The sequence below is a fragment of the Amblyraja radiata genome, chromosome 9 (assembly GCF_010909765.2).
Source record: "Amblyraja radiata isolate CabotCenter1 chromosome 9, sAmbRad1.1.pri, whole genome shotgun sequence".
Lineage (NCBI taxonomy): Eukaryota > Metazoa > Chordata > Chondrichthyes > Rajiformes > Rajidae > Amblyraja > Amblyraja radiata.
Window position 1 is genome coordinate 36,290,341 of NC_045964.1, and position 19,591 is coordinate 36,309,931.

Sequence of the window (19,591 nt, forward strand, 5' to 3'; positions counted from 1 at the left end):
GCTTCTATACTCAAATCCTTTTGCTATGAATGCTAACATACCATTCACTTTCTACACTGCCTGCTGCACCTGCATGCCTACTTTCAATGACTGGTGTACCATGACACCCAGGTCTCGTTGCATCTCCCCTTTTCCTAATTGGCCACCATTCAGATAATAGTCTACTTTCCTGTTCTTGCCATCAGTGGATAACCTCACATTTATCCACATTATACTGCATCTGCCATGCATTTGCCCACTAACCCAACCTATCCAAGTCACCTTGTAGCCTCCTAGCATCCTCCTCACAGCTAACACTGCCCCCTAGCTTCGTGTCATCCGCAAACTTGGAGATGTTGAATTCAATTCCCTCGTCCAAATCATTAATATATATTGTAAATAGCTGGGGTCCCAGCACTGAGCCTTGCGGTACCCACTAGTCACTGCCTGCCATTCTGAAAAGGACCCGTTTACTCCTACTCTTTGCTTCCTGTTTACCAGCCAGTTCTCGATCCACATCAATACTGAACCCCCAATACCGTGCTTTAAGTCTGCATACTAATCTCTTATGTGGGACCTTGTCGAAAGCCATCTGAAAGTCCAGATATAACATATCCACTGGTTCTCCCTTATCCACTCCACTAGTTACATCCTTGAAAAATTCTATAAGATTCATCAGACATGATTTACCTTTCATAAATCCATGCTGACTTTGTCCAATGAATTCACCACTTTCCGAATGTGCTGCCATCCCATCTTTAATAACTGACTCCTTAAATAGCAGTTTCCCCACTACCGATGTTAGACTAACTGGTCTGTAATTCCCCGTTTTCTCTCTCCCTCCCTTTTTAAAAAGTGGGGTTACATTAGCTACCCTCCAATCCTCAGGAACTACTCCAGAACCTAAAGAGTTTTGAAAAATTATCACTAATGCATCCACTATTTCTGGGGCTACTTCCTCAAGTACTCTGGGATGCATCCTCTTCCTCAGCACCCCTGCCAATTTGATTCACCCAATCTATACGTAGATTGAAGTCACCCATTATAACTGCTTTACCTTTGTTGCACGCTTTAATGACCGTGGGACTTACCATCGCCCGCCAGGGGCTTTGACTCTGACATTGGGAGGAGAATGGGGAGTGCAGGGGAGAGATAAGTCTTTGCCTTCCATCACAGCGAGGAGGAGATGCGCTGTGATGGATGTTTGTGTAAATTGTGTTGTGTCTTGGTTCTCTTCCTTGTGTGTATGACTGCAGAAACCAAATTTCGTTTGAACCTCAACGAGGTTCAAATGACAACAAATAAATTGTATTGTATTTCTAATTTCCTGTTTGATGCCATCCCCAACTCCACTACTACTGTTAGGTGGTCTGTACACAACTCCCACTAGTGTTTTCGACCCCTTAGGGTTTCGCAGCTCTACCCATATTGATCCCACATCCTCCAAGCTAATGTCCTTCCTTTCTATTGCCTTAATCTCCTCTGACCAGCTTGTTTTGGTGGTGGTTGGCATAATATACTGCAATTGTGTGCTTCCCTACTGCCGCGTGAGCAGTGCCAAGAGGGTGAAGGGGTGTTATTGAATCTGTGGGGCGAATGTAAAGGGATTTGCGGTTAATGCGAGGTGAAATTGTGTTCAAAACATTGCATGCTTGGGTTGATTAAAAGGGGCCAGTAAATCATGGGGATGCTATTGAGATAAGCTTTGCTTTCACAGAGACATCCAAGACTAGCTTGGTGTCTAATAGAACACGCAACTCGCACCATTATGGCATGGATAATTAGTTTGACACAATCACCTCACATTCAGAGATAGAATTATTATATTGTACTTTTGATTATTATTGTTTGTATACTCAGTAACATGTAGTTAAATGGGTTCTAATGTAGACTGATGACTCCAAGGGATGGAGTCTTGTGCAAGGGTTGAACTAACAATGTGAAATGGAGTTATCAGCTAAGTTAAGGGCCTGTCCCACTATGGTGACCTAATTTGCGAGTTTAGAAGAGTTTGCGCTGGCCAAAAACTCACAGCATTGTCGACACGTGATCCTAGGAGGTCACTAACTCTCTTTCATGCTCAAGAGAAGTTCCCGCATACTCGCAAATTTCTCAGCATGCTGAAAGTTTTTCCGTGAGTAAAAATTGGTCGGCATGGTTCTTTTGAACTCGTTGTGCAGTGGTAGTGGGGTCACCATGTAGTTATAGGCAGTCGAGGTAGCCATAGGCAATTTCCTTTGGTGACTGGGCATTTTAATTGGCATTGGAATTTTCAGAACCAAGGAAAACCGACCGGTAATGTTAAATGCCCGCTAAACTTTATTAAAAGTTGTCTGGCTTCTTAAAAATGTCTCCAGTCCTTCTTCCCCCTTCTCTCCCCCGCCCCCCCAAAGGACTAGCCGTACACTGTGTCAACCGTCTTTTATCTTCTTATTCAGCGCGGGTGTGAATTTCAGACAGCGCTCCCCTGCTTTCCCTGGCGTCTGTCTGTCTGTGTACGTGTGCGCATATCAGGCGAGTGCCCTCGAGCTTGAAGGTCGAAGACAATTGCTGAAAAGTTGTGTAAGTGGGACAGGCCCTTCAGCAGCCCTACATTTCATAGCCTCTCGAAATCAAGTTTCCAGACGCGTTCTCCTCGCGGCCTTTCCCAGGACATTCTATGGGTGAAAAGGTTGCATTGGCAAACAAAACACAGCAGCAATAGTTGGGTAGTCCACTCGCGCTGCCCCTGCAGCTAGTAGCACAGAAATGTTGCAGACAAGGGGACCTTATTATCGGCTCAGGGAGGGGGTAGTGGCACGGTCTGCTCCGATAAGAAATGCCATCAAGAATGGTGTTGGGCGCCCTTTCGAGGAGAGAAACTCAGCCTTCGACCGTGCCGCGAATGGTGCCAGGTGATCAAGAATGAAAGATGCTGTGGCGTGCTCTGACGAGTTTGTGAGTGTGTACGGGTTTACGTGAGTGTATGTTGAAACACCCTGCGGCGTGCTATGCTGTGTACTCGGGGTTTGCGAGTGCGTTCAGTGATATTCGGGGATATTCGTGGATACGTGAGAATATGTGCCTTATTCAGTAGTGTAATAAATTATGTGAATCAAAACTTATCTGAATCCAGTGATTTATCAAACACAACAGGCACCTAAAATGCTAGCAAAAATGTTATTAATTACAGTAAAACAATTTTTATCCAAAGTGTTTGATGACCAAATTCAATGTTAAATTTTTCTTCCAAAACATTTTCAATCACCCCACCCACATTTCAAAATTACAGCTCCTGCAAGCAAGGCAAATATTAACATTCCTTGGCTTATTTTAGGAAACAAAGTTTAGTTACTGGTAAGGATGTAAAGACTTACCTGGAATTTGAAGTCTTTCCACAGGAAAGTTAGTAAGCAATTCAGTGAGCCGGCTTTTCTCCTGGAGAAGAGTTTCTTTCAAAGAGCTCTCTCTGTTTCCCCGAGAGTTAAGTGCTTCGATCAGTTGATCCAATTGTTCAGGTGATGAATAAAAACACCATCGATTCGGTTTGTTTATTGGTCTGTGCAATTCTGCTGCATGGATAGTATCAAGAATTTGGTCCTGATCTGAGGTAGATGGCTGTGAAGATCGTGAAGGAGAACCGGAAGAGTTTTTATCCTGAGAAATTAACTTGTCATTATGTGGCTCATGCTGCTTTTGGTGCATCTTCCCTGAAGCTCCATTCCCTGAGGATTCATTACCATGTGCTTTATCATAAATTTTATTTCCCTGAGATTCCAAACTTTTCTCTCGAGTTTTAGCAGGACAAGGCTGTAGCATATCAGCCAACAAGCCTTCATAGTCTTCCTCCACAAATAAGCCAGGCACGGAACTCAAGACCCAGTATCTATGGTACATGCGGTCACGTCCCAAAGGGAGAATATTGGTGCATGATGCAGCATTTTGAATTTTTCCCCCAAGTTCTTTTTCTTTTTTCAGTTGCTCATATTTCAAAACTTCTTCTTCCTCTGGACTCAAGGTCTTTCTCTTTTCCACAATTGATCCTTCAGTTTCTTCAGGATTCTGGCCACTTTTAAAAACAATTTGATTCTTCTTTCCTAGTCATACAATTTAAAATCAAGATTTCCATGAGCTTTCCAAGTACCAAAGAATATTAATCAGAATATTACAACTCTTAAAGTGTAATTAGGTACACACCAGTACCAATTCCTCAATTACTGACATCTATTCTTATTATGCATACACACGTCCCTTTCAAGTGATCAAGTATCTGATAAGTTCAATCACACGAACAAATGAGAAAAGTTGAGTAATTTTAAGAACCTGCAATAACTCCTCTGTGGCTACTGAAACACTGCTATAGACCATAATATGTTCACTGAGAAAGCTGACATGGTTACTCAGAAGTGATTAAACTAACCTATTAAGTGCATGTTTTTCTTGCGCATATCATGATGGAAGAAGAAACCACATCAATGTGACAAATACACTTTTAAGACCAACCTTTTTGTCCATTTTTACAGGATCCCAAATCATCCTCATCTTCTGTGGCCATATCACATCCACGATCTCTGTGCGCAGACTCCTGGCTTTCAGTACTGGTGTCAATTTCTTCTCGAGTTGAGTCCTGAACCATATCTTCATCACTTTAAAAATAACTTATGTTTACATGCAAGCAAATATATTTCCAGAATTATCTAGTAACCTCTCAAAATCAGTGAAAAGTCAAATTAATGATAAATCTGGAATTGTAGCCAAAAAAACAAACTTAACTGTAAAATTGCCTTGATCAAGATGACTAAACACAAAAAAATTCGATCTATGTCAATTTCTGGTGTAACCATGAACAAAAGTAAAAAAATACTGCCCTAAACAGGGGACATTAGTTTATTTGCTGTCATATAACAACATATTCCCTGCAATAATGACACATTACTTTAGTTCAAGTATGTGTCACTTAGAATAAAAATATCTTAAGAGCACTTTGTTTTATTACATAATGTGACAGTACCCCCCTCCCCGGAGGCCGCTCTGATCCCAATGACTGGCTGACAGGCCAGGAGATGCTAACCTCCAGCATCATTGGTAACAGCTGGGTCTAATTAGCTATTATTGGTTGGCCACTTGAACCTCGTCAGCCTGCTCCCTACAAATCCCAGAGCCTCCACTCAAAGCAAGGGTGAATTATCAGGAGAAGCCCGAGATCACCACGCCTTCCCCTTCAAAAACCAGGACTGAAGAATGGAGCAGCTGGGCTTGTACACTCTGGAGTTTAGAAGGATAAGAGGGGATCTCTTTGAAACATATAAGATTGTTAAGGGCTTGGACACGCTAGAGGCAGGAAATATGTTCCCGATGTTGGGGGGTCCAGAACCAGGGTCCACAGTTTGAGAATAAGGAATAAGCCATTTAGAACGGAGACGAGGAAACACTTTTTCTCACAGAGAGTTGTGAGTCTGTGGAATTCGCTGTCTCAGAGGGCGGTGGAGGCAGGTTCACTGGATGCTTTCAAGAGAGAGCTAGATAGGGCTCTTATAAATAGCGGAGTCAGGGGATATGGGGAGAAGGCAGGAACGGGGTATTATACCCACAGCCGAAAATAATTAGTCTAGCTTAGTTGCTCTTAAATAAATTTTCATGAATCAGAACTCAATGCTCTCAATTTGCATCTTTTTATATCCACACAAAATGTCTTCAATAAGCAATCACTAAAAACATACACTGAATTTCTCTTTGACTTTCTCTGTTCCTCTTTTATCCGATCATGCCTATCCTTGAATCGCTGTTCTTGCTCTCTGAGTCGTTCTTCTTTTCTCTTGCGATATCTGAAAGAAATGGGAATAATGAAATTAAACAATGTACAAGAAGATATAGTATGAAATTTAGAGCTTGCAAAAGTTTTTATTTTTTCAATTTTCCTCTTCAGTGAACAAGAGTTCAACCTGATATAAATCAGTGTAAAAGCAGGTACGTAGCAACACAAAAGCTAGCCAGCAGCATCCCAGGCCATTGTGAAACCAATTTGCAACATAATCAAGAGAATCAAAACTGTTTTATCGTCATATGCACCGCAACGGGTGAATGCAATTCTCACTTGCAACAGCACAAGTTTGTAAACCCATTACTCAATTGATAGCATAATAAACCAAAAATATTCAATATATAAATCCCCAATTTAGTGCAACGAAGGCAGTTAATACAGTAATACCTCATTTTAACAGACCCCTTTATAATGAATTTTGGTTATAGTAGATGGACCAGCCGACAAATTATACTATTGGAATGATGCTTCTGTCAGTTTCAAACCAAGGTCTACAGATACTTCTCTGCACTTATGCAAAGTGCCGACATCCGATAATGGAACAATTCGTCTGTCATAGCTCAGCTGTCACAACACACGCCTCAGAACAGATTTGCATAATTTAAGATGGCATTGTAATGCTTTGTTAATGAAATCTGCCTTCCCAGATAGATTTGTTACTAAAGAGCAGGAAATTTAGTCCCTTCGACCAAACACAAAAACTGATTAGCTAACATTAATTGAACTTATTCTGACTTGGCCATCTGTTGGGTTATAGTACTAATACGAGTGGCATAAATACTTGCACCATAAAGAGGCTTATAATGCAAGTTCATGCTCAATAATGGCATATAAATAACATATACACTTTAAAAACACTTGCACCTGGAAGTTTTATCCCATTTCTCCCTGGTGCATTAAAACTGTAGAGAGAAATGTGATCATGGCCGTTTACAGCACTTTCAGCATCTTTCTGGAAATTTGAAGGAGCACATGTGACCTTGAGGTCACTTCCAAGTCAGATGCATGCAGGATGAAGCCATTCTCTATGCAATGCTTCTCTCGGAATATTGCAGGAGAACTTCAACCATATTGTCCTAGGAGCATCTATTGTAAGCCACTTCCCATTCCATGACATGGCCTTAATTACACCTGCAAATAACATATTTAGGTTGAAGTGTGCTGCCCTTCCATCTACCGCATCATCATTTATATGTCAATGATTCCAATTCTACCTGCCACAAAGTTTTGATTATCAGTTGACCACTCAACATCAATGTTGCCTGCATTGCCAACTGCGCAAAACCTTCTCCCCTCGATATTCAACTGGAACAGGACATCAAGAAGTGCTGGTCTGGATATAGGAGACACGGGACAGGCATAGGCAGTTGGGAAACCACAGGGGTCATCTCCGTAGATGCCCATCTCCTGCAGGAGGTGGGCAAAGTTCTCAATTATTATTTCTGTTGTTTTTACTGTGGAGAAAGACATGAAGTGGAACACATGAGGGCAGTCAGTATTATGACCGAGGAGGTGTTGAACGTCCCAAGGCGTATAAACATAGACAAATCTCCAGGGCAGATATATCCAAGGACACCGTGGGAAGAAACTATTTGCGCTTTGGCTGAGATATACAAATCATAATTAGATACTGGTGAGCTGCCGGGTGGCAAATGTTGTGCCTCTATTTAAGAAGGGATGCAAAAAAAACCTGGGAATTATAGACCAGTGAGCCTAACATCTGTGGTAAAGAAAGTTACTGGAGAGTCTTGACAGGGAAAAGATAGATAGGGGTTGATTAGAGTAGTCAGCGTGGTTTTGTGCGCGGGATATGGTGTCTCACGACTCCAATTGAGTTTTTTGAAGAACTAACCAAAAAGATTGTTGAGGGCAGAGCCATAGAAGCTGTCAAAATGGATTTCAGCTAGGGTTTTGATGAATGTTCTGCATGGTATACTGCTCTGGAAGGTTAGATAGATCACATGAGACCCAGGGATAGCTAGCCAATTGGATTTTAAAATGGCTTCATGGAAGGAAGGAGAGGATGATGGTGGAAAGTTGTTTTGTGGATTGGTGATCAGTGGTGTGCCTCAGTGTTGGACCCATTGCTGTTTGTGGTTTACATCAATAATCAAGATGAGAATGTACAAAACATGATGAACACATTGGCAGATGATACTAAAGTGGGTGGTATTGTAGATAGCTAAATTGGTATCAAAAAAAAATCAGGATCTTGATCAGTTGGGCAAGTGGGCTGAGGAATGGTTAATGTATCTTAATGCAGATAAGTGCGTGGTGTGGCATTTTGGGACGTCAAACCAGGCAGGACCTTTATAGTGAATGGCAAGGGTCTGGAGAGAGCAGAGATAGTTCTAAGACTTCAGATAGTTCTCTGAAAGTGGCATCACAGGTAGACAGGGTGACCAAGAGGCTTTCGGCACATTGGCCTTCATCAGTCAGGATATCGAGTAAAAAGTTGGGATGTCATGTTAAAGTTGCACAAGACGTTGGTGAGGCTACATTGGAGTATTTTGCTCACCCTGCTATGGGAAAAATGTTCGTTCAGTATAGAATTACAGCGTGGAAACAGCCCCTTCGGCCCACCAAGTCTGTGCCGATCAACGTACACTAGATCAGTGTCGGGTACTTTTCGGCACCGCTGTTTTGGCGCTGCCGTTTCGGCACCGCCGTTTTTGATTGTCCCCCCGTTTAATATAAATGTAGGTTTCTGTTGTCCCCTATAAATTGTCATGAATTTTCTTATGCCCAAAATAAAAATAACCAGCCGGTAACTAATCTTAATTCATCTAATTCAATAATAAACCTGAAGCTAAACCAGTAGAATGCATTTACTGTCTACTTTGTTAATGATTGCACTTTAAAAATGATTTGTTTTTACCCTCTATCTTCTGCTCTCTACCTGGTTGTAGTGGTTTTGGGTGTGTTTAATGAGACGTTCTCATGAATTAGCAAAAGATCGGCGCCTCCAAACGGAGGTGCCGAAACAGCGGCGCCGAATGGTACCATTCCGCCTAGATCTATCCTACACACTAGGGACAATTTACAGAACCAAATTAACTGACAAACCTGCAAGTTTTAGGGATGTGGGAGGAAACCGGAGCTCCCAGAAGGAATCCCGCTGCAACAGGGAGAACATACAAACTCCATACAGTCAGAGCCCATAATCATGATCGAACTTGGGTCTCTGGCGCTACAAGGCAGCAACTCAACCATTGGGAGGGAAAAAGAAAGAAGATGCAGAGACAGTAGGCTATGTGGGAGAGCTGGGAAGGGGAGGAGGGAGAAAGCAAGGACTACCAGAAATGAGAGAAGTCGATGTTCATACCGCTGGGGTGTAAACTACCCATGCAAAATATGAGGTGTTGTTCCTCCAATTTACACTGGGCCTCACTCTGGCAACAGAGGAGGCCCAGGACAGAGAGGTCAGATTCAGAATGGGAGGGGAAGTGCTGGGCAGCCGGGAGACCAGGTTGGTTAGTACGGACTGAGCAGTGGTGTTCGGCGAAGTGGTCGCCGAGCCTACACTTTGTCTCATCGATGTGGAGAAGGTGGCACCTAGTACTTGCTTTCTCTCTCCGTATCCTCCCCTTCCCAGCTCTCACACAACCTACTGTCGCCGCCTCTTCCTTTCTTCTCCTCCCCCCCCCCCCCCCCCCCCCCCCCCCCCCCCCCCCCCCCCCCCCCCCCCCCCCCCAGACATCAGTCTGAAGAAGGGTCTCGACCCGAAACATCGCCTTTTCTCCATAGATGCTGCCTCACCCGCTGAATTTCTCCAGCATTTTTTATCTACTTTCGATTTTTCCAGCATCTGCAGTTCCTTCCTAAACAGCAATAGTTCTTTTGGGTCCAAGGATGCCCAATTTCTAAGTTCTTACAACCCTTCCAACTCATCCATTAGGATATCTCTGCACACATGTGTGATAACGTGTTAGATAAGCATGCATGTTTAGTTCATACCTTGCTGCAGCCTCCTCTCGGCCTCTACGATGCTGTTCAGCTTTCAGTTCCCTAAATTCTTGTCTGGCCTGTTTCAGAATCTCTACATTATCTTCAATGAAATTCCTCGTGGAAACTAGAGTTAGCAGCTGCCCACACAGAGCACGCAGCACCTTCAGTTTCTCCGCTGCCAAATTGAAAACAGAGATTACAATATGCACATGTTCTAAATTGTGTTTAGTCTACCAATTTATTCTTCACTTGTTAATTGTTTCAATGATGATCCATGCTATTATGTTGAGCTGTACAATATACTTCAGTTTTTTTGAAACTTTACTTAATGGTGAACATTTGATTTCTGGTACAAATAAAACATCAAAAACATAAACATCTTTCAAAAGTATACAATAATTGAATAAGCTGGCATGAAATCACTGAAATTTACCAAATTACAAGTAAAAAGAAAGTTTAGAAAAATATTTATTACCCGATGTCAGATCATACACTGGGATGTTTGTTAGTTTTTTCAGAAGTTCTGGATTGTTCATCCTGAATTCAACACAGGCATCATCACTAGCATCAAATCCACCTTGTTGCTGGTATCGATACTTTGCATTTGCTGGCGTCACATCTGCCCCCGCTGCCAGGATGTGAAGTCGGAGAATCTCAGACAGTGTACAGCTATCAAGATCCAAATCACGCAGTGAGCAGCCTTGAACAAATAAGTGAAAATTTAATGATCATTAGGTTAGTGGATTAAAACAAGCTTCCCCCCCCCCCACCCCCCACACACACACAATGTAAATTCAAAGTGCATTGAAAATTAAAGCACCTTGAGAGAGCTGAGGCCATGCAACAGCAAAAGCTGCAACTGCTGAGACTGCACATTTGGTAGAATCTAGATCTTCATCCAATGCATCTGTGAAGTGATTAAACAAATGTTAGGCACAGAAATCAATAATAAGTTAAAGAACAACTTACAATTTAGAATGGGGGAATCTAAAGCATTGGCAAGTTAAACTGGCAAAAAGGCCTGTGCAGTTTCACCAAATATCAGGTTTCTTTTCCATTCTCCCCCAATAAAAAGTGCATTGAAAACTTATAAAACCTGCCCAAGCACCAGGATAGGGAGTAGCATTACTAATTATACAATGCAAAGTAGGGCTTAAAAATAGACACCATTTGCGAATTAAAGCAGTTAAATAGTGTGACATAAATCGCTAGAGTTTCAGTGCGAAGAAAACCTTTCAAAGTGGACTGGATCCTCCGGGAAACTTGACAAAACACTGGTGAAATTAAAAATTGCAGAAGCAATCAGTTTAAAGCAATAAATAAAATACACAATTTCCTTGAGCTTAAGCCATGGTAATCAAAAACATAGCTGAATTGTTTTTAGCTACTAAATAAATATAACCCTCATGTGGAATTGCAGTTAATTTGAATTGTGTAAATTACAATCAATTTTAAGTGACCAACGGATTGCACCAGAAATGAAGTGTAACTTATCCCAGTTTCTTGTGTTTGTTTGGAAATACACTCTCCTCACACCTCCAATATACTTTCTGCACATTCAAAATAGAATTCATGATGAAAAAACACTAACTTTATATTCTTAACAATGCTGCAACTAATGAACATAATGCTTAAGTTGTGAAGAGAAACTTTAGAAAGGAAATGATTAGAAATTGAATTCTCCATTCTTTTTAGCTTCAGCTCAGGGTGTTTTCAGTTATCAGGTTTGTTAAAAATATTAGCAAAATGCAACAATGTTCATTAAAAAAAAATTTGTTGTGACAAAAGTGAAACTGCAACATTCAAAGTCATCTCCAGCTCGATAAATCAGTGTCTTATCCTTCCCTGACTTTGGGTTCTCAAGTTACTCAATCATTGCACCAAGTACCATATTCTATTACTTGTGCACAGAGAAATGCGATTGAGTCAAGAATGTTTTATTATCATCCGTCTCAGATAGAACAATGAAATTCTTACTTGCAGCAGCACAACAGAATATGTAAACATAGTACACTGTAAACAATATAATAAACAATAACAATAATAGTCTATGTAGTTCAGAGCTTATTTGAGGTGGGAGCGTTTAATAACCGAATGGCTGTAGGGAAGAAGCTGTTCGTGAATCTGGACGTTGATTTTCAGGCTCCTGTACCTTCTTTCCAATAGCAGGGGTGAAATGAGCGTGTGGCCAGGGTCTCTGATTATGCTGGCTGCCTTTCTGAGGCAGCGATTCCGGTAAACCCCTTCGATGGTGGGGAGGTCAGAGCCGCTGATGGACTGGGCAGTGTTCACAACTTTTTGCAGTCTTCTTCGCTCCTGGGCATTCAAGTTGCTAAACCAGGCTGTGATTGATCAATAGATCCCACAAAAAAACCCTACACATTGTTAACCCCAACATTCCTTGGAATGTTTTTTTTGTTTAAAATCACTTTTTGTACATTAGTATGGTACACAAGAGGTTTGTCATAACTTGGTCAGGAAGACATGCATAAACACAGCAAACAATCCGTATTCTGTTTCAAGCCAATCTCTAACCTTTTGGATCTGCTTCCTTTAACTGTTCTTTGGCTACTTCCTCTTCCTCGGCATGCGCCTGAAAGATTGCAGTTAGGAAGAAAAACAGCAATTCACAGAGTGGCCCTTCAGTGTCATTGCCAACAAGTGCTTCCTCAAGACTTTCTGTGAATTAAACAGAAACACTAACAGAATTGCAATACTTTTCAAACAATATACATTGCAATCTTAAATATTCTAAGAATATTACATGCTGCCTCAGGAAGATGACTGCAAGTTGCCCTTTCTTCCAGTCCATTCAAAGTATTTGTGTTGGTTACACCTTTCAAGTTAAAAAAGGTTGTGGAAATGCACTGAAACACATTTCATTGAGATAAAATAGACAAAGAGCACTGCAAATTGGTTTAATTTAAAAAAAGTATAATAGTGGTTATTTGAATGGGACATTTAATAACCAAATCAGTCACAGTATTAAGCAACCTCACTTCCAAAATATTCACCCAAGTTACAGATCCCTTCAATTTCAATGGTCCCTTGGGATACAGAGAAATTAGCTTTAATACTGTTTTGCAGGTTCTATAGTTATCAGAGGAGAGGCCAGTGTGGGAATTGCAAACTTGCCCACAGGAGAGGTAGATGTCTGATGGGACTCATGATTGAATAGTTTGTTAGGTAGCATGCTCCTTCTGCATGCTTGGCACCATGTTCAGTACCATTCAAAATATCCCTCCACTAAGTGAAAATGGGCCAGATTGCCAAGAATCAGTGGAAGAATTAGGATTCCAAGATGGCTGTTGAGAAGATCATTGATTTTTTTTTTCTATCTTCATCTGATAATGTCTTTCCATGACAGAACTGTCTGATGTCCGCATGCAAAGTATATTTCCATACCATATATTTTGGACTTCAATGCATGGGATGCTGCCCAGGAAAGAATACTATCGTTGCCTTTTCTTGGTGAGTTGGGATATTTTTGTTGATGGCAGCTCTCTAGTTCTATGTACGCCTGCCCAAGGTACCCAGTCTCCTACACTTCTTCCCACCCTGCTTCCTGTAAAGATTATCCCCTACTCCCAATTCCTCCGTCTGCGCCGCATCTGCGCCCATATGGAGGTGTTCCATACCTAGGTACTTTCCCCTGCAAACGCAGGAGATGCAACATCTGTCCCTATACCTTCCTCCTCGAATCCGACAGTCTTTTCAGGTGAGGCAGAGGTTCACTTGCACCTCCAACCTCATCTACTGTATCCGTGGTTTCAGGTGTGCACTTCTGTATATCGGCGAGACCAAGCACAGGCCCGGCAATCGTTTCGCTGAGCACCTCCGCTCAGTCCGACTAAACTTACCTGATCTCCCGGTTGCTCAACATTAATGCCCCCTCCCATTCCGACACTGACCTTTCTGTCCTGGGCCTGCTCCATTGTCAGACTAAGGCCCAGCACGAATTGGAGGAACAACATCACATATTTTGCTTGGGCAGCTTACACCCCAGCAGTACAAACACTGACCTCCAAGTAGCCCTTGCTTTCCTCCTCTCTCTCTACCCCGTCCCCCTTCCCAGTTCTCCGACCAATCTTACCGCCTCCGACTACATTTTATCTGTTTGCTTTGTTGTTACACTTCCTTATCTATGTACCACCCACTCCCCTGACACCAAGAAGGGTCTTGGCCCAAAACGTCACCCATTCCTTCTCTCCAGAGATGTGCCTGTCCCACTGTTACTCCAGCATTTTGTGTCTATCTTCGATTTAAACCAGCATCTGCAGTTCCTTCCTACACACATTGTCTCTAAATGTACAGGCATAGAATCCTGCAGTTTTATGACCTTTATGATTGTTTATTATGGGCTATCATGCAAATTTCAATGGAAAAGCATAATGATAGTCAAGAAAAATGTCCTGGGAGAAAGGGCAGGTATTCTGACAAACAATTCTCCTCACGAGTTTTCAAAAGGTACACAATTTCAAAAGATTAAAAGAAGTGTAATATAGTAATGGATGCAGCAAATACACCAAATATCTCTTGGTCTTGCAATTGTCAATTTGCACCCGACATTTCAGAATTCCGTATCGAACAGCAACATGGGAACAATACTGTTAACAACACGATAGTTCAATCATGGAAGCCTATTAGAGATAGCAATGTGACTGCCAGTTCCACATCCTCATATCCAAATCAAATCTTATCTATAATTAAATTAAAACACAAGCAGGCTTTCAACTAAACAGATCAATCATATTTTGCTCGCACAAGCATACAGATATAATTCAAATTTATTACCTAGAGTCATGCCATCTGGAAACTCATCCTGAAGGTCAAACAGCTCTCCAAAGGCATTTAAAAACTCCAGAACCATCAATGCATCACCAAATAGTTCAGATGGTAATCTGGTCTTTACAGGTGTTGGACAAGGAAGTTCCTATATAAAGAAAATAAAACTTTGCAATGGACATTTAGCAATATTCATTCAAAATCTACCATAAACTGGTTGGTTTTATTACAAACCTACTGATCAAAATAGGAAAAAAAGCTTTTCCATTAGAGAGGAAGAGCAATTTCTTCATGTGGTGAAAGTTCATTCAAAACAGAATGAGTGGGCATGTTAAGGGAATGCCTAGTTATGAGATATTCGTTACAAAGAGAAGTTGGACAGACTTGGATTATTTTCTCTGGAAACCTCCGCCAGAGGTTGTGGGGAAACCTGATAAGGAATATATAAAATTATGAGAGGCAGTCAGAACCTTTTTCCCCAGAATGGGGGGAAAAAATAAATAAAAAACTAGAGAGCATAGCCTTTAGGCAAGAGAATCAAAATGTCTGAAGAAGGTTGTCGACTCAAATCATCACCCATTCCTTCTCTCCAGAGATGTTGCCTGTCCTGCTGAGTTACTCCAGCTTTGTGTCTATCTTCGGTTTAAAACAGCATTTGCAGTTACTTCTCACACAGGCAAAATTTAAAGGTGTGTGGAGCAAATTTTTTTTCTATTAGAGTGTGGCAAGTGCCTAGAATGTCAGTTGTGGTCGTTGAGGCAGATTAGGTAGTGGTATTTAAAAAGCGTTTGATAGGCATATTTATATGCACAGAATGGAGGGATATGGATTATGTGCAGGGAGAAGTTGTTCTTGACAACATGTTCGGCAGACATTGGGGGCAAAATGGCCTGTTCTTGTGCTGTTTTGTTTTATATTCCAAGTGAGATAGGCTGGATGGACTAATTCGGCTTTGATTTTTGAGCAGAGCCAAGCTATATTATCTGTATCCACTGCACAAAGCATTACCCTCTGCCCCCTCCCAAGGAGTGCCACTACAAAAGGTGGTAGACAATTAATCACAGTGAAAGAGCAAACAATTAACTTACTATAAAGGGTAAACAATATTTTAAACTTGGTTTCACCCAATATAACTCTTCCAAATTACATGGGGAAAAATATTTAATGTCACTCAGGTTTGCAAGAAAAACAAAATTGCAATGAATGGGAAGTCATGGAAGAGGCACAGTACCAAATGTTAAGCAAAGAAGAGCAAATATGTAAGGAGATTGAAGATATTAGTAGTAAGCACAAGGTAGTGATTGTGGGAGATTTCAATTTTCCACACATAGACTGGGAAACACATTCTGTAAATGGGCTGGATGGGTTGGAGTTTGTAAAATGTGTGCAGGATAGTTTTTTGCAGCAATACATAGACGTACCTACTAGAGAAGGGGCGGTGCTGGACCTCCTGTTAGGAAATGAGACGGGTCAGGTGGCAGAGGTATGCGTTGGGGAACAGTTCGGGACCAGTGATCACAATACCATTAGTTTCAATATAATTATGGAGAGGGTCAGAACTGGACCTAGGGTTGAGATTTTTGATTGGAGAAAGGCTAACTTTGAGGAGATGCGAAAGGATATAAAAGGAGTAAATTGGGACAGTTTGTTTTATGGGAAAGATGTGGAAGAGAAATGGAGTACATTTAAAGGTGAAATTTTAAGAGTACAGAATCTTTATGTCCCTGTTCGGTTGAAAGGAAATAGTAAAAATTGGAAAGAACCCCGGTTTTCAAGGGAAATTGGACACTTGGTTCGGAAAAAGAGGGAGTTCTACAATAATTATAGGCAGCATGGAGTAAATGAGGTGCTTGAGGAGTATAAAGAATGTAAAAAGAATCTTAAGAAAGAAATTAGAAAAGCTAAAAGAAGATATGAGGTTGCTTTGGTAAGTAAGGTGAAAGTAAATCCAAAGGGTTTCTACAGCTATATTAATAGCAAAAGGATAACGAGGGATAAAATTGGTCCATTAGAGAGTCAGAGTGGACAGCTATCTGCAGAGCCAAAAGAGATGGGGGAGATATTGAACAATTTCTTTTCTTCGGTATTCACCAAGGAGAAGGATATTGAATTATGTGAGGTAAGGGAAACAAGTAGAGTAGCTATGGAAACTATGAGATTCAAAGAAGAGGAAGTACTGACACTTTTGAGAAATATAACAGTGGATAAGTCTCCAGGTCTAGACAGGATATTCCCTAGGACATTGAGGGAAGTTAGTGTAGAAATAGCAGGGGCTATGACAGAAATATTTCAAATATCATTAGAAACGGGAATGGTGCCGGAGGATTGGCGTACTGCGCATGTTGTTCCATTGTTTAAAAAGGGGTCCAAGAGTAAACCTAGCAATTATAGACCTGTTAGTTTGACGTCAGTGGTGGGCAAATTAATGGAAAGGATACTTAGAGATAATATATATAAGCATCTGGATAAACAGGGTCTGATTAGGAACAGTCAACTTGGATTTGTGCCTGGAAGGTCATGTTTGACTAATCTTCTTGAATTTTTTGAAGAGGTTACTCGGGAAATTGATGAGGGTAAAGCAGTGGATGTTGTATATATGGACTTCAGTAAGGCCTTTGACAAGGTTCCTCATGGAAGGTTGGTTAAGAAGGTTCAATGGTTGGGTATTAATGGTGGAGTAGCAAGATGGATTCAACAGTGGCTGAATGAGAGATGCCAGAGAGTAATGGTGGATGGTTGTTTGTCAGGTTGGAGGCCAGTGACTAGTGGGGTGACACAGGGATCTGTGTTGGGTCCACTGTTGTTTGTCATGTACATCAATGATCTGGATGATGGTGTGGTAAATTGGATTAGTAAGTATGCAGATGATACTAAGATAGGTGGGGTTGTGGATAATGAAGTAGATTTTCAAAGTCTACAGAGATTTATGCCAGTTGGAAGAGTGGGCTGAAAGATGGCAGATGGAGTTTAATGCTGATAAGTGTGAGGTGCTACATCTTGTCAGGACAAATCAAAATAGGACGTACATGGTAAATGGTAGGGAATTGAAGAATGCAGGTGAACAGAGGGATCTGGGAATAACTGTGCACAGTTCCCTGAAAGTGGAATCTCATGTAGATGGGGTGGTAAAGAAAGCTTTTGGTGTGCTGGCCTTTATAAATCAGAGCATTGAGTATAGAAGTTGGGATGTAATGTTAAAATTGTACAAGGCATTGGTGAGGCCAATTCTGGAGTATGGTGTACAATTTTGGTCGCCTAATTATAGGAAGGATGTCAACAAAATAGAGAGAGTACAGAGGAGATTTACTAGAATGTTGCCTGGGTTTCAGCAACTAAGTTACAGAGAAAGGTTGAACAAGTTAGGGCTTTATTCTTTGGAGCGCAGAAGGTTAAGTGGGGACTTGATAGAGGTCTTTAAAACGATGAGAGGGATAGACAGAGTTGACGTGGATAAGCTTTTCCCACTGAGAGTAGGGAAGATTCAAACAAGGGGACATGACTTGAGAATTAAGGGACTGAAGTTTAGGGGTAACATGAGGGGGAACTTCTTTACTCAGAGAGTGGTGGCTATGTGGAATGAGCTTCCAGTGAAGGTGGTGGAGGCAGGTTCGTTTTTATCATTTAAAAATAAATTGCATAGTTATATGGACGGGAAAGGAATGGAGGGTTATGGTCTGAGCGCAGGTATATGGGACTAGGGGAGAATACGTGTTCGGCACGGACTAGAAGGGTCGAGATGGCCTGTTTCCGTGCTGTAATTGTTATATGGTTAATTAGAAAAGAGGAACAGGCTCCTTGGACCATGGTGTCTGAGACAAACAGAATTTCAAAATAAATTAATGCCTTCTGCCTGCATATGGTCTATAGCCATCAATGAATTCCCTGCCTACCTTAAAGTCTCCTTAACACCAACCACCTCTTGAACACCATTATCATATCTGCTACTGGCATCCTCATCTTAATGCTAGACCCTCTAGTCCATGATATTTCCACCTTTGGAAAAAGATTCTGCGCATCTGTCCAATCCATGCCCTACATTTTATGAACTTTAATTACATCTTCCGTCAGCCTCTGATGCTCCAAAGAAAACAATCCATATTTGTCCAATTTCTACACGAGGCAAAGGTTGGACAATATAGAACTGATTGAATGGCTAATCAATGGTTGACACAAACTTGGTGGGCCTGTTTCCATGCTGTATCTCTAAACTGCACACATTATTCCAAATGCAGCCTGAACAAAATTTTAAACAAGCTGCAATATGACTTCCTGACTTTTAAACCCCAAATAAAGGCAAATATACCATATGCCTTATATACCATTCTATCTAATTACTTTGCAACTGTTGGAACCCAAGACTTTGGGACGTATAATCTCTCTGTACATCAGTGATGGTGGGGGTCCTGCCATTACCAGTATACTTTCCTCTTACATTTGATCTCCCAAAGTGCAACACCCCACACTTGCCCAGATTAAACACCATCTGCCATCTCCATATCTGCAATTGATCCATATCATAGGTAGCCTTTCACAGCCTTCTTCACTTTCCACGACTCCAACAAATTTTGCATCATCTGCAAATATATCAATCCATCGGCATTTTCATCCGAGTCATTTATATGCACCATCCAATATGATCATGGCTGATCATCCAAAATCAGTACCCCGTTCCTGCTTTCTCCCCAAATCCCTTGATTCCGTTAGCCCCAAGAGCTATATCTAACTCTCTTGAAAATATCCAGTGAATTGGCCTCCACTGCCTTGTGGCAGAGAATTCCACAGATTCACAACTATATGGGTGAAAAAGTTTTTCCTCATCTCAGTCCTAAATGGTCTACACCTGAATCTTACACTGTGACCCCTGGATCTGGACTCCGATAACATTGGGAACATATTTCCTGCATCTAGTCTGTCCAATCCCATAAGAATTTTATATGTTTCTATAAGATACCCTCTCATCCTTCTAAATTCCAGTGAATACAAACCCAATCGATCCATTATTTCATCATATGTCAGCCCATCCATCCTGGGAATTAACCTGGTGAACCTATGTTGCCCTCCCTAAATAGCAAAAATGTC

General features: G+C 41.4%; 1 protein-coding gene across 2 annotated transcripts in view; it reads right to left on the reverse strand.

The window, feature by feature from the left end:
• The window catches only part of baz1a (bromodomain adjacent to zinc finger domain 1A), a 108,530-nt gene that overhangs the window by 68,382 nt on the left and 20,557 nt on the right, over positions 1–19,591 (reverse strand). For both annotated transcript variants that reach the window (XM_033027117.1, XM_033027118.1), the window contains exons 11-18: positions 14,522–14,660; positions 12,263–12,406; positions 10,548–10,634; positions 10,203–10,427; positions 9,737–9,902; positions 5,679–5,783; positions 4,462–4,604; positions 3,336–4,055 (exon numbers count right to left, since the gene is read on the reverse strand). In XM_033027117.1, the coding sequence (XP_032883008.1) occupies positions 3,336–4,055; positions 4,462–4,604; positions 5,679–5,783; positions 9,737–9,902; positions 10,203–10,427; positions 10,548–10,634; positions 12,263–12,406; positions 14,522–14,660 (1,729 nt within the window). The remainder of the gene's footprint in view (positions 1–3,335; positions 4,056–4,461; positions 4,605–5,678; positions 5,784–9,736; positions 9,903–10,202; positions 10,428–10,547; positions 10,635–12,262; positions 12,407–14,521; positions 14,661–19,591) is intronic.